At 38.2% G+C, this 10,958-nt stretch overlaps 1 protein-coding gene across 1 annotated transcript; it reads left to right on the top strand.

Annotated features, from left to right (window-relative positions):
* The first annotated feature begins 2,581 nt into the window (after positions 1–2,581).
* Positions 2,582–10,600, top strand: LOC117297534 (lymphocyte expansion molecule-like). Its single transcript, XM_033780626.1, has 10 exons — positions 2,582–2,743; positions 3,759–3,846; positions 4,465–4,635; positions 5,245–5,367; positions 5,653–5,790; positions 5,906–6,049; positions 6,526–6,693; positions 7,166–7,294; positions 7,867–7,991; positions 8,714–10,600. Exons 1-10 carry the CDS (start codon positions 2,691–2,693, stop codon positions 8,820–8,822), a joined length of 1,248 nt encoding a protein of 415 aa, XP_033636517.1. The 5' UTR covers positions 2,582–2,690; the 3' UTR covers positions 8,823–10,600.
* Positions 10,601–10,958: the final 358 nt, after the last annotated feature.

Genomic DNA, 10,958 nt, shown 5'->3' with positions numbered 1-10,958 from the left:
AAGTTTTATGGGTGTGTGGGATGGGATCAGTAATATGAAGGGAAAAAAAACCATTCTGACATGTAAGATCCATTGTAAAAGGGTGGGTCTACATGCACAAACTGGTCCGAGATGAAAGGTATCACCCCAAACATTCAAGTAATAGAATGTACAAGAAAATGTTGTTTACAAGTATTAGGGGCATGAGCACATAACCCCCCCCCCCGCCTTAGAAACCAAAATATTTTTATTTTTACTATAGTGTCAGTTTGAAAATGAACTACAAAATTAATGTGGTGTAGTTTTTTCCCCATGCATTTCTAAGTCGTTCATCCTATGTTATCAAATGTATTTTTATTTCTGTCAAAGTGAATCTGTCGTGATATGTCACTTGCAATCGTTTAGATTTGCACCCTGGCATGCCGATTTGTCAGGGATAAAATATTTGTCATGTCGCTCCGGCTTTCAAGTACACTAAGCTTGAATTTGAGAAACGCCAGATTTCAAACCCTTCGTTGTTAATGAATTATGCATGAAACCAGGTTAAATGCAGCGACCAGATCCAAGCGCGAGATTTGTGGGATTATAACTTTCTTTGAACATTGGAGATCAGAAAATGTGTGTATTTCTCTGCTTTAGGCACGCGGGGGCTTGATTTCTTCACCTCTTCACATGCACGTCAGCTTCGGGGGGCTTCGCACACTGGCCCATTACCGGCCCAGGGCTTCTCCCCACCTAGGGACACCATTACCTCGATGGGCCTATTGGGGTATCCATCCGGGACCCTACTCTGTGAATGAGCTTCAATGGAATACAGTCTAGCCAAAGTTTCAGTCATTACAAAATATTATTATTAACACCTGTCAATAATTGTTAGACAGTTATAATAAAACACGATGGAATTTCCAAAACTGTGTGTATAATAAACCTGTCAGTGTGGTAGCTTACGTTCATTGAACCAACTCGCACAATGCAATGGTTTATTTACACAAGAGATTAAGACATGGAAACATTTGTTGAACGCCAACTCTTGACAGGATTAAACCATGAAAGAAGAATTGTCAACACTATTGTCAAGGACTTTGCTCGATGGTTCAGACTTGTCAAATTGAAGTCATTCTTAATTCGGCCGCCATTTTGATGCCATCCTTCTTTCAAAGGAACATTACAGAATTGGTATGAACAAAAAACTGTGATGATCACTTAGTAGAAAACATCCCTTGAAATATTTGTGTCTGAAATGTTTTTGATGAAAAATTAACAAAAATAATTTCCGTTTTACCTTCACAAAATGGCGTGCCGACGTATAAGGAAAACCGTACAATTTCGAGGCATTTTAGAACAAACGATTTTCAAACGCTTTTCAGATCAATTCGCCCGATCCAATGTAGTATTATGTTTGGACGAGTTTATATAGCGTGAACCCTTCAAGTCCCCGGGACGTCACGAAACCCTTTTCCCACGTACGGATTATGAGCAAACCCTTCTCGCCAGTACTTGAAGCGCCTCCTTAGCCATCTAGTCACACATTACATTGCTGCTTCAAACCATTGTTGCTTGGCAACATCTATAGTGAGATAAAAATGAAGCCTTTTATGCAAGATTTCCACTACACTGGATTGATTGATTGATTCTCTTCTCTATATCGTACGTGTCAGACGTCTAGATTGAAGGGTCTGAGACTCTGTATACACGTTCTGAAAAGTAATGACAATATCTTTGCCTGAACCCCACCAGGGCTTCGCTCCTGGACCCCATCATCCAGGGACCCTCAGGCCGTCCCCTGAGCCGTTGTTGGCTTGGGTTTTATTCGAAGTAGCTTTGGATAGATTGCATAAGACACTTTTGTATACAATTCAAAGTAGGCCTACTGCGTTTATGAAAAAAAAGTCATCGCCATTTTAAATCTGATTTGAGAAGCGGCAGTAACGTTTCTCAGATTGGGTATTCCAATGGCAGATTACTTGTTTTTGTTTCCAATTCACTTAACCTTGTGTCTTCCACGAATTTTGTGTACGACTTCGCTGGTTTTGTGCGACTCTATACGTTTTTTTAAGTTAAAAAATCCCCACATAAATAATTTAAACCATAGGCCTAGGGGATTATTTCGTAATTATTTCCTGGCCGTTGGGAACGCAGTGTTTTCTTTCCAACTTACCTCACAAGGTTGATCATTGGAATAAGTATTATGACAATGTAATAACCATAGTAATGCGAAAACGATATCTAAAACAAAAGTGTGCTTTATTATTGATTCATGTCCCACTTATTATGAGCTATCTTTTTTTCCATCTACGAAACTTTGTAAAACTATTTTTAGAGGGGCAAAACAGTTTTTCTTGATGACATTTCTGGCCAACTATAACACGATATTTTCTGCTTAAATATTTCCTAAAGCCCCTGAATACAGCGCTTTTGTTATTATCTGCATTATTTCCATGACTTGCACACGGCATTCTTAAAACACACCACATTGGTAAACTGTTGCGCCAATTGAACTAGAGAGGGCGGTATTTTATGTTAATTGCTTGCGTTCGTCGCCGGGACAACCCATGTGGGTGTTTTTGTGTGTGTGTGTCCGACAGGGGGAACACAACGTAAACTAACTGCTCAACAAGTTTTTTTGTTGGAAAGTAAATTGTGTTTTGCTATTTACAAGATTTACAGAAGTGAACTATAATAGGCTGTTTTTGAAGAGTTCGTTTCGAAAGATGGCCGCGGTAAAGGCATTTCAAGGTGCTCCATTTGGAACGCAGAAATCCCGGTGAGTTTTATTTACTTTTTAGCGACCGTCGTAGTGTAAAGTGGGTGGGATGGGAGCGCGCGCCCGGGGGTTGTGTGGATGGATTGTTAATTTTTAATAATTGCATTGGATGGGTACAAAAGTTTATTTAACCACAATAGTTCCTTCATCTTGATCGAAATGAGGTACAGACTCCACCCCATGAAGGACTATACTCTATGGTGAATCCTCGTTTGATTTTATCTTTAAAAAAATCACTGATTGATTTGAATTTGAGAACGGTATATCAATTCAATTCCATAAATACATTTTATTTAGTCTGTTGTTTTCTTTTAGATTTTATGTTAAGTTATGCAATACATGTTAATTCCTTAACTTAACTTAATTTTTCAAATGGACCATCAAAATAGAACATTAAAGGAACACGTTGCCTTGGATCGGACGAGTTGGTATATAAAAAGCGTTTGTAACCGTTTTTTATAAAATGCATATGGTTGGAAAGATGTTTTAAAAGTAGAATCCAATGATCCTCACAAGTTTGCCTCGAAACTGCGTTTACTGTGCGAACTAACACAGTCAAAATTTGACTCCCATAAATGGCCGACCGTGTTAGTCGATGAGGTAAAAGGAAAACCGTGCAATTTCGAGGCATGTTTGTGTGGATCATTGTATTCTACTTTTACAACATCTTTCTACCCATATGCATTTTATAAAAAAACGGTTACAAACGCTTTTCAAAGACCAACTCGACCGATCCAAGGCAACGTGTTCCTTTAGTTAACTTAAACAAATTGTTTACAATCTATAGATAGTTAGTATGTATTTTAAAGGCCTTTATTTGGTGTTTAGATATATATTTGGGGTGAATAAATAACATTACCAGTGGAAGTGCAATAGAGACTGATGTCCTACAAGTACCAGGGCTTCCAAGTAAAGTTCACGCGAGTGTACTGTAGGCTATATCACTGGTTTGAAAATGCTGTTTATTTGAATTGGTTGTCAGAGTAACTTATTTCTTGTTATTGTTTATATCCAGATTTGATGTGTCTGGAGTACATCCACAGAGTAAAATGCCTGGAACCTACACACAGGTTTGGTATGACAACAAATCAATGACTCCACTGGTAAGACAGCAACTGTAGGATTAGTTGTGATAAAGTAACCCTCCTCCCGACGGCCGTCGTTATCGCAACTACTGTACGATTCATTTAAAAACAGACTGTTACAAATACCGTGGAGAAAGGAAAAATACCCCCAAAAAATATATATATATAGATTATAGTTATCCGAGGCTTATGAAAGATATTCGTAGACCAGGGGTGGATTTAAAAAATAGTTAAGACTAGTCTTATCTCAAGTTAGGACGAGTTATTTGTCCTAACTTAGAACTAGCCCTTAGATTTTAAATAAAACCTAAAGGGTCCTAGGACTAGTCCTAAGTTAAGACTATCTTTGTAAAATTGGCCACTGGGTCTTATTTCATAAAGCCTATAAATAAAAGCTGCATTCAGAGCAACCCTTATCATTATTTGCTGACAAAAGGCACACTATGAAGTTGAGCTCAGGGCCATTGAGCCCATTTGTTGTTTACTATGAAGTATCAGACCTCCGCTTTGACATTAAGGCCACTTTTTTGCCTGATGCCTCGTTTTTGAAAGGGCAAAAGCACTGAGGCACTTCCCTTTGTAAAGTGCACGTTTATCAGGAAAATGAAAATTCTTTTGGAACATTTTTTTTTTCAGAAAAGGAAACTTGGACCGGGCACTTATGCTGTAGAGGTCGGAACATTCAGTGAGAATGCTGTAGATCGTCGAGCCTCTGGGCCGGGATGGGCAAGGGCATATGAGACAGCTCGCATGGCCGCCTTGCCTCACCTTCTCCATAAGGATCAGTGGGAGAAGAAGAAGTTGTTGGTAAGAGGAGAAAAGAAAGGTCTTGACAGGCATGCAACTTTTCAGCTCATCAGCTGATTTTCTCTTTTTCGTTTCAAAATAATGCAATAGAAGACTGAAAAACACTGTAGAAAAGGTGATCGGCCATTTCCTCTTTTTTTGTGCAATTAGAAAGTTGCATGTCTGTCTTGAGGAGGTGAAAGTGATAACAGTAGTTTAAAATCACTCAGAAGATTCTTTCAAGCAAAGATGGTTGATTAACTAAACAATGATGAAAAGAACTCAAGTTGTTAATTTCATCATCTTTCAAGAAATTCTCAGCAGACTGATGGATAACTTAGCTTCTCCAGGGATGAGCAAATTTAACTTACATCTGAATTCAGACGTCTTGCAAGTCTGTTAGGTAAAACAAAATAAATAAATAACAATTCTCCACATGTCATAATTCAGGCTCTTCAATCTACTTCTCTAGTGCTGAGGATATTACTCCAAAAAGCTTCTTTGAACCTATAACTCAAGGGGTACTAAAAGGTGGACATTTCATCGTTTCAATGTACCTCCTAAGTCTGGGTCCCAGTTTCAGACTTTTTTGTCAGCAGTGACTAACACCCCTGCTTTTCTGATAAACAGGTTAGGAATCTGGGACCAGGCACATACAATATCAAAGACTTTCTTGAGGCAATGGACAAACAACCAAGGAGTACACGTGGAATCTGCCAGACCAAAGAAAGGAGATTCAGAGGAACAGCAACGGTAAGTAGTAAATTTGTTCTTAGAATGTTTCACTTTTTCTCCATTGGCGTCTTTTGGGACAGATAACCAGCATGCATAAATTTTGAGGTGGATGGTGCTTGCAGAACCCAACTGCATGGCTCTACTTACCGTTAGCAAAGAATCGGTGTAGGGAGCATTTACAAGCTTGTTTCACAGATAAGCATGGAATTTTACTCCATACTCGGCTCCATAAAGCACTCTTCGCTTACACACCTAACACATAAATTCACGGAAACTAATCTACTTTTTTGTTTTGTTTTCTAGAGTCAAGTTCCAGGGCCTGGTACGTATGGTGAGGGCGGTATACCTCACTCGGCTGTCGAGAAGAAATCCAAAGTATCAGCCAGTACTATAGGTCTACTAGACGCAGGGTCGTCAACGCCAAGACATCTTCCTTCTGTGGTAAGTATTTCCCACAAGCACCAGTCAAGATTGTAACACTGAATTTGTAGAATATTCGAACATATTGCTGTCTTAAAACCTGGAATTAAATGTCCACCTCTCTTTGTTTTGACAGGGATGCGAGTTGGGTCCTGGAACATATCAAACTCAAAGCTTCACAGACGAACTTGCCAAGAAAGTCACCAGCGTCAGAGGTCCCTATGATCTGTTTACTGGGGACAGGAACGCTACAATTAAAACAGGACATCTTGCCAAAACAGTAAGTATAGTTATTTTTTGTGAAAGCAACTAGGCGTTTTCCAAACCTCAGTTCATCGTGCCCAGAACCCATGCTGTGTTATTTGCAGATCGCTCACTCACCTGCTGTATATGGACCAAAAGAATGGAACACTCTTCAAATTCACATCAAGGATGCCCATACTTTTCATTATTCAAGAAACTGCTTTTTCAACAAGTGTATTGTAATTATTGAAAACATCGAACAAGTAAGATCTCTGGCTGTTCTCCGTGGTCATATTGGGTTGATGTGGCTGCCTGTTTCTCGAACACGTTGAAGCCGCGTCCTTCGCAAATTTTAGCTCTTAGCTGCGAGAAAGGATGATTAGCCAAAAAATGTATGTATATAAATGTCATGTTTCTGTCTGTAGTGCCTTTGAACAATTTCTGTTGATTTTTGCGCTTTATAATTATCTTCTGATTGATTGATTAATCGATTGCCCTCTTTCTCCGCTGTAGGGTCAGCATAATTTAGGACCTGGTCAGTACAACCTGAAATCCTTTGCAGGGAAGTGGGACGATGAACACCACTCATGGCAGGGAAAATTCGGCAAACATTCCCAGTATCCAGAAAGACCTTCAGAACGCCTCAACTGCTCTACGCTCTCACAGTGGCCTAGAAGTGGGGTGAGTGTTTGTTTGTTTTATTTGTTTATTTGTTTAGATGATCTTTCCGGCAAAGAAACTTGGCAAACACCTGCCAGGGTATATGAGCACCAAGCTAGATCCACAATTCGCTGACAAAGTACTTTTTATAATTATAGTGACTTGGCGGGACAAAACTTTGTGACATGCATTTGTTTTTTTAATTCCCTCAAGCGAGGGACCTTGGCCCAACTCCTTAAGCATAAAAAGGTGCTTAGCACAAACAAATACCTTCCCAAGTCAAACCCTATTTGTATTTTGTTTCAAAATTATACAAATATTATTGTATAAACAATATTATTGTATATCATCTTACTCTAGTCTAGATAAATAGTTTAAATATTCCTTATTTTGGTGTTCTTATACTATTAAAATGAATGTGAAATCATGAGTGGAAAATCAAAGTTCATGTGAAGTTTGACAATAATGAGCATTTTGGCTCTTCTTATTCCAGAGTGAACCAGGACCAGGCCATTACACTGCCAGGGAGTTAACCAGAGTGGAGGGAAAGAATCTACCGCCATTTATTTCCTCAGCTGAGAGATTTGACAAGCGAGCTCGTAAATTCTTCACAGGCCAGAATGTGAGTTAAGACAAGATAACTTGTAGGGTCGAATGCAAACTTAAACAAAGCGAACATTCGATTCAACCACTCCCATAGTATTTGTTGTAAACTTGGGAAAAAAGTATAAACATGTGTACAAGGGCTGACTTACATACGTAATGTTTAGACTAATTTTTTTATAATTTTTTTATATTTTTTTTATTATTCTGGTTTATTTATTAACTGCAAGCAGGTCGAAAAAGTACATTTACAAGTAAAAATAGTTCATATATATGTAAAAAGAAGTGTAATAGGCTTTTCAGGCTATTTAGTCACATTTTTATATCATTATTTTTCCCATGAGAAACAAAGTCGGAAATCAGACTAAGAAGTATATCATGCCTGCCTCACATAATGATACGGATTGAAACCCAACCAAACTGGGGTCAACTGAAGTAAAAGTCAAGGAAAGAAACTGATGAGCCAACCTGAATGTTCTTAAACATCATCATCTTTAAGATGAGGCAACAAAATAACAAAATCTAAACAAAATTGATAAATGTGGTAAATACCCAAAAGTTAATTTTTCAATGATTTTCATCTTGGAACAGAATCCTGTCGGAGCCGGGCGATACGACTTCCAGCGTCATGAAGACGCCCAACATCGAAACGGTCACCAAAGTGTCTTCAACTCCAAAGTCAAACGAGAGAGAAATACACGAGACAACATGATGCAGTAAGTGAGAGTTTTGAATCTTGCATGCCATTGTAGCGCAGGGTCCGTGTATGAGCTGTTTCAACAGGTTTGCAGGCTACAAAATAGGCCACAGCACCCATAGCAATTCCTTGTTTTCGTAAGCGGCGATTATTTGCTTGCGATATAAAGAGCCATGAAAGTGGGCCCTGAGCACACTGTTAACACCACCTGTTTTTTTCAGAACCACCAAAAGTCATAAACATAATGAGCATAATGGGTTATGCCCCCATTTACAATTCTCCTCAATACTGTTCTTTGTATGTTATTTTGATAATCTTTTGGAATGGAAGCAAGTGTCTTGAAATGAAAATGAGAATGATCTAGAATATGCCCTCATGCCCCTCATCTATCTCTGTGTGTTTGTGAACAAAAGTACCCTCTAACAAATTTCCACAGTACACTACAGAGTTTCTCAACCTCAACAAACCTGGTCGGATTGGCTTCTGCTCTAGCCACAATCTAATAACAAACAGGCATGGGACCCGTCCGACTCAGATGCTGGTCCCCGATGCTGGTACTCTACCAAATCACACTCGCAACATTAAGTCACTCCAGACCAGACTTTCAAGTCTAATTTAAAAATACATCAGCTCTCTTCTCATAAACTGTCCATTTTGTAGCATTCTTTACCAGTGCATTGTTTCATTTGAAAATGTGCTTTACATATCTTACTGATTAGCATTATTATTATTTGTGAACAGAGAACGAATCCGAGCGATAAACCTACGCCCCGAAGATAAGACGGATCTGACAGTACAGAAAGGAGAGGACTACATCAAAGCAAGACGGGTCATCTATACGCAACAGTAATCAATCTATAGAATGTAAATTGTTATCACTAGTAAAAGTTTAGTCAATGTGGATAGGGGTGTTTGACAAGGGAAGGTTTGGGGGCTACCATAGGGAATGGACTGCAAGTCATTGCCACAAGGAAAGTTCCATCTTTTAACCGTTTACATCGAAGGGTACACAAAAGTTGGTGAATTTCTGTATATTCAGCATTTAAAATGGCAAGTGCCATGTGAACAGAGAACAGACAGTGTTTCTAGGGAAAGAATGCTTCAGTGGTCCACTCAGGCCCGGTTCATACTTCCTGCGAATGAGAATGCGATACAAATGTTGACGTCACAATTGGCAACGAATTGTTTGCAACAGTTAAACTGTGATCATCTGCTGCAAATTATTCGCCACCAAAACAGCCATGTGACGTCGACGCATTCGCATCAAGTATGAACATGGCCTAATGCAGAACTGCCAACTCTTTCTGACTCTGCAGATTATAAAATCAACCTCCAATCTTTCCATATTTTGATGAACAAATTAAAAAATTTCCCCGATTATGGAAACTTTGTTCCTAAATGTGTTGAATGTAATTATCAGTGTCTCCCTGATTGTTGTACACAATTTCCCTGGATTGCAAGTTTTAAATATTGGCAGCTCTGCTAATGTATTATTCATGTTTGGAAAATGAAACCTCATCCCCCTCCCCTCCTATCCAGCCAGGTAAACTACTCTAAAATTAATAACAACACAAACTGACACTGAAGTGTTACAAAACGTCTTGGGAAAAAAGATGAGCCTTACTGCCCAGCTGTCAAAGAAAAGTACCTCACAATATTGTGTTAGTAATAATTTAATACCTGCATGAAATTTCTCTCTCAAAAACATTAATCTGTTTTGTATACAAATTTAAAATAAAATATCAATAGGTAATGTGGCAGTTGTTTGCTCCTCTGATATAAACACCAGCTGTTTATGATTATGTTTTTCATTTTTCATCAGAGAGAGGCAAATTTTTAATTTGTTTTTCATCCAGAAAAAAAGACGCCTTTCGGTAAAATATTTTAGGGTAAAGTGTCAGTTGTTTGCTCCTCTGATATAATCACCCACTGGGAGGAAAAGTTTCAGCTTTTTTTCAGAGAATGGCAAATTTTAATTTTGTTTTTGGTCCAGAAAAAATTAATAATTCCGATAGGTACCTAGGGAGTTTGATGCATGTGTATGATGCCCAGACGCGTTACTTATTTCCTGCAACAGGCATGAAATTTGGCCCTTGGAAAAAATAATATGGACTGTTTTGAATGAACATATGGTGTATACCTACATGAACATATGGTGTAGAATTTGATTGGCTTTTCAGGCGTTTTAATAAGAAATTGCTTATTTTTCTGAGGGCAAAAACTAAGATAGTAACTCATATATAAGTAGGAAGAATATCATGCAAGTTGTGAGGCAGTTTTCTCCCTCATTAAAAATCCACCTATGTGTGCGAAATTTGACAATTTCTACAGAAACTTTTGTATGTGGCGATTGGATGCATTGGCTAGGGGGCATGAAGGCAATTGCCACAGTTCTAAGCTAACAATCTGAAAAAGGGAACAGAAAATTCTGACAATTATTTTGCAAGGGATGTACTGGCAGGCTCTTAGGCTGATGTTTGAAGTTAAAAAAATAAGCATTATGCAATATCATGAACAAACTGTGATTGGAGATGCAATATTTTGTAAAACTATATGAATATTTAAAAATGTAAATAATGTATTTATGGTTGTGTAATTTACTGCGTAATCAACTATTCTAAAGATTTTGGGTGCTTTTTTTATTTTATATATTTAAAAATATGTTAAAAATGGTCAGAGATATCAAATTATTCTTTGTCTGAGAGATCAAATTAATCTTTGTCTGACACCCAGATTACAGCGCAATGTCCATTGTGTATTTCTAATGTAGTGACGGCACTGTTCTATTTCCATTTCCAGTGAAGAATTTGCTGCTTATGGAAGCAGTAAATTCCGTGCCTAGTTCAAGCGTATTTTTAGTGGGTAAGCAGTGAATTTTGGCTTGTGTGTGTGAGATACCGCATGATATTAGGCAATCTTTGCATAATCTTTACATAAATTTAACGCTTGCACAGTAACAGGAATGGTTATTACAAGCGCAGAATTG

This window comes from Asterias rubens, chromosome 12 (assembly GCF_902459465.1).
Source record: "Asterias rubens chromosome 12, eAstRub1.3, whole genome shotgun sequence".
Classification (NCBI taxonomy): Eukaryota; Metazoa; Echinodermata; class Asteroidea; order Forcipulatida; family Asteriidae; genus Asterias; species Asterias rubens.
The sequence above is the reverse complement of the archived record's forward strand: the minus strand, read 5'-3'. Positions and strand labels throughout refer to the sequence as shown.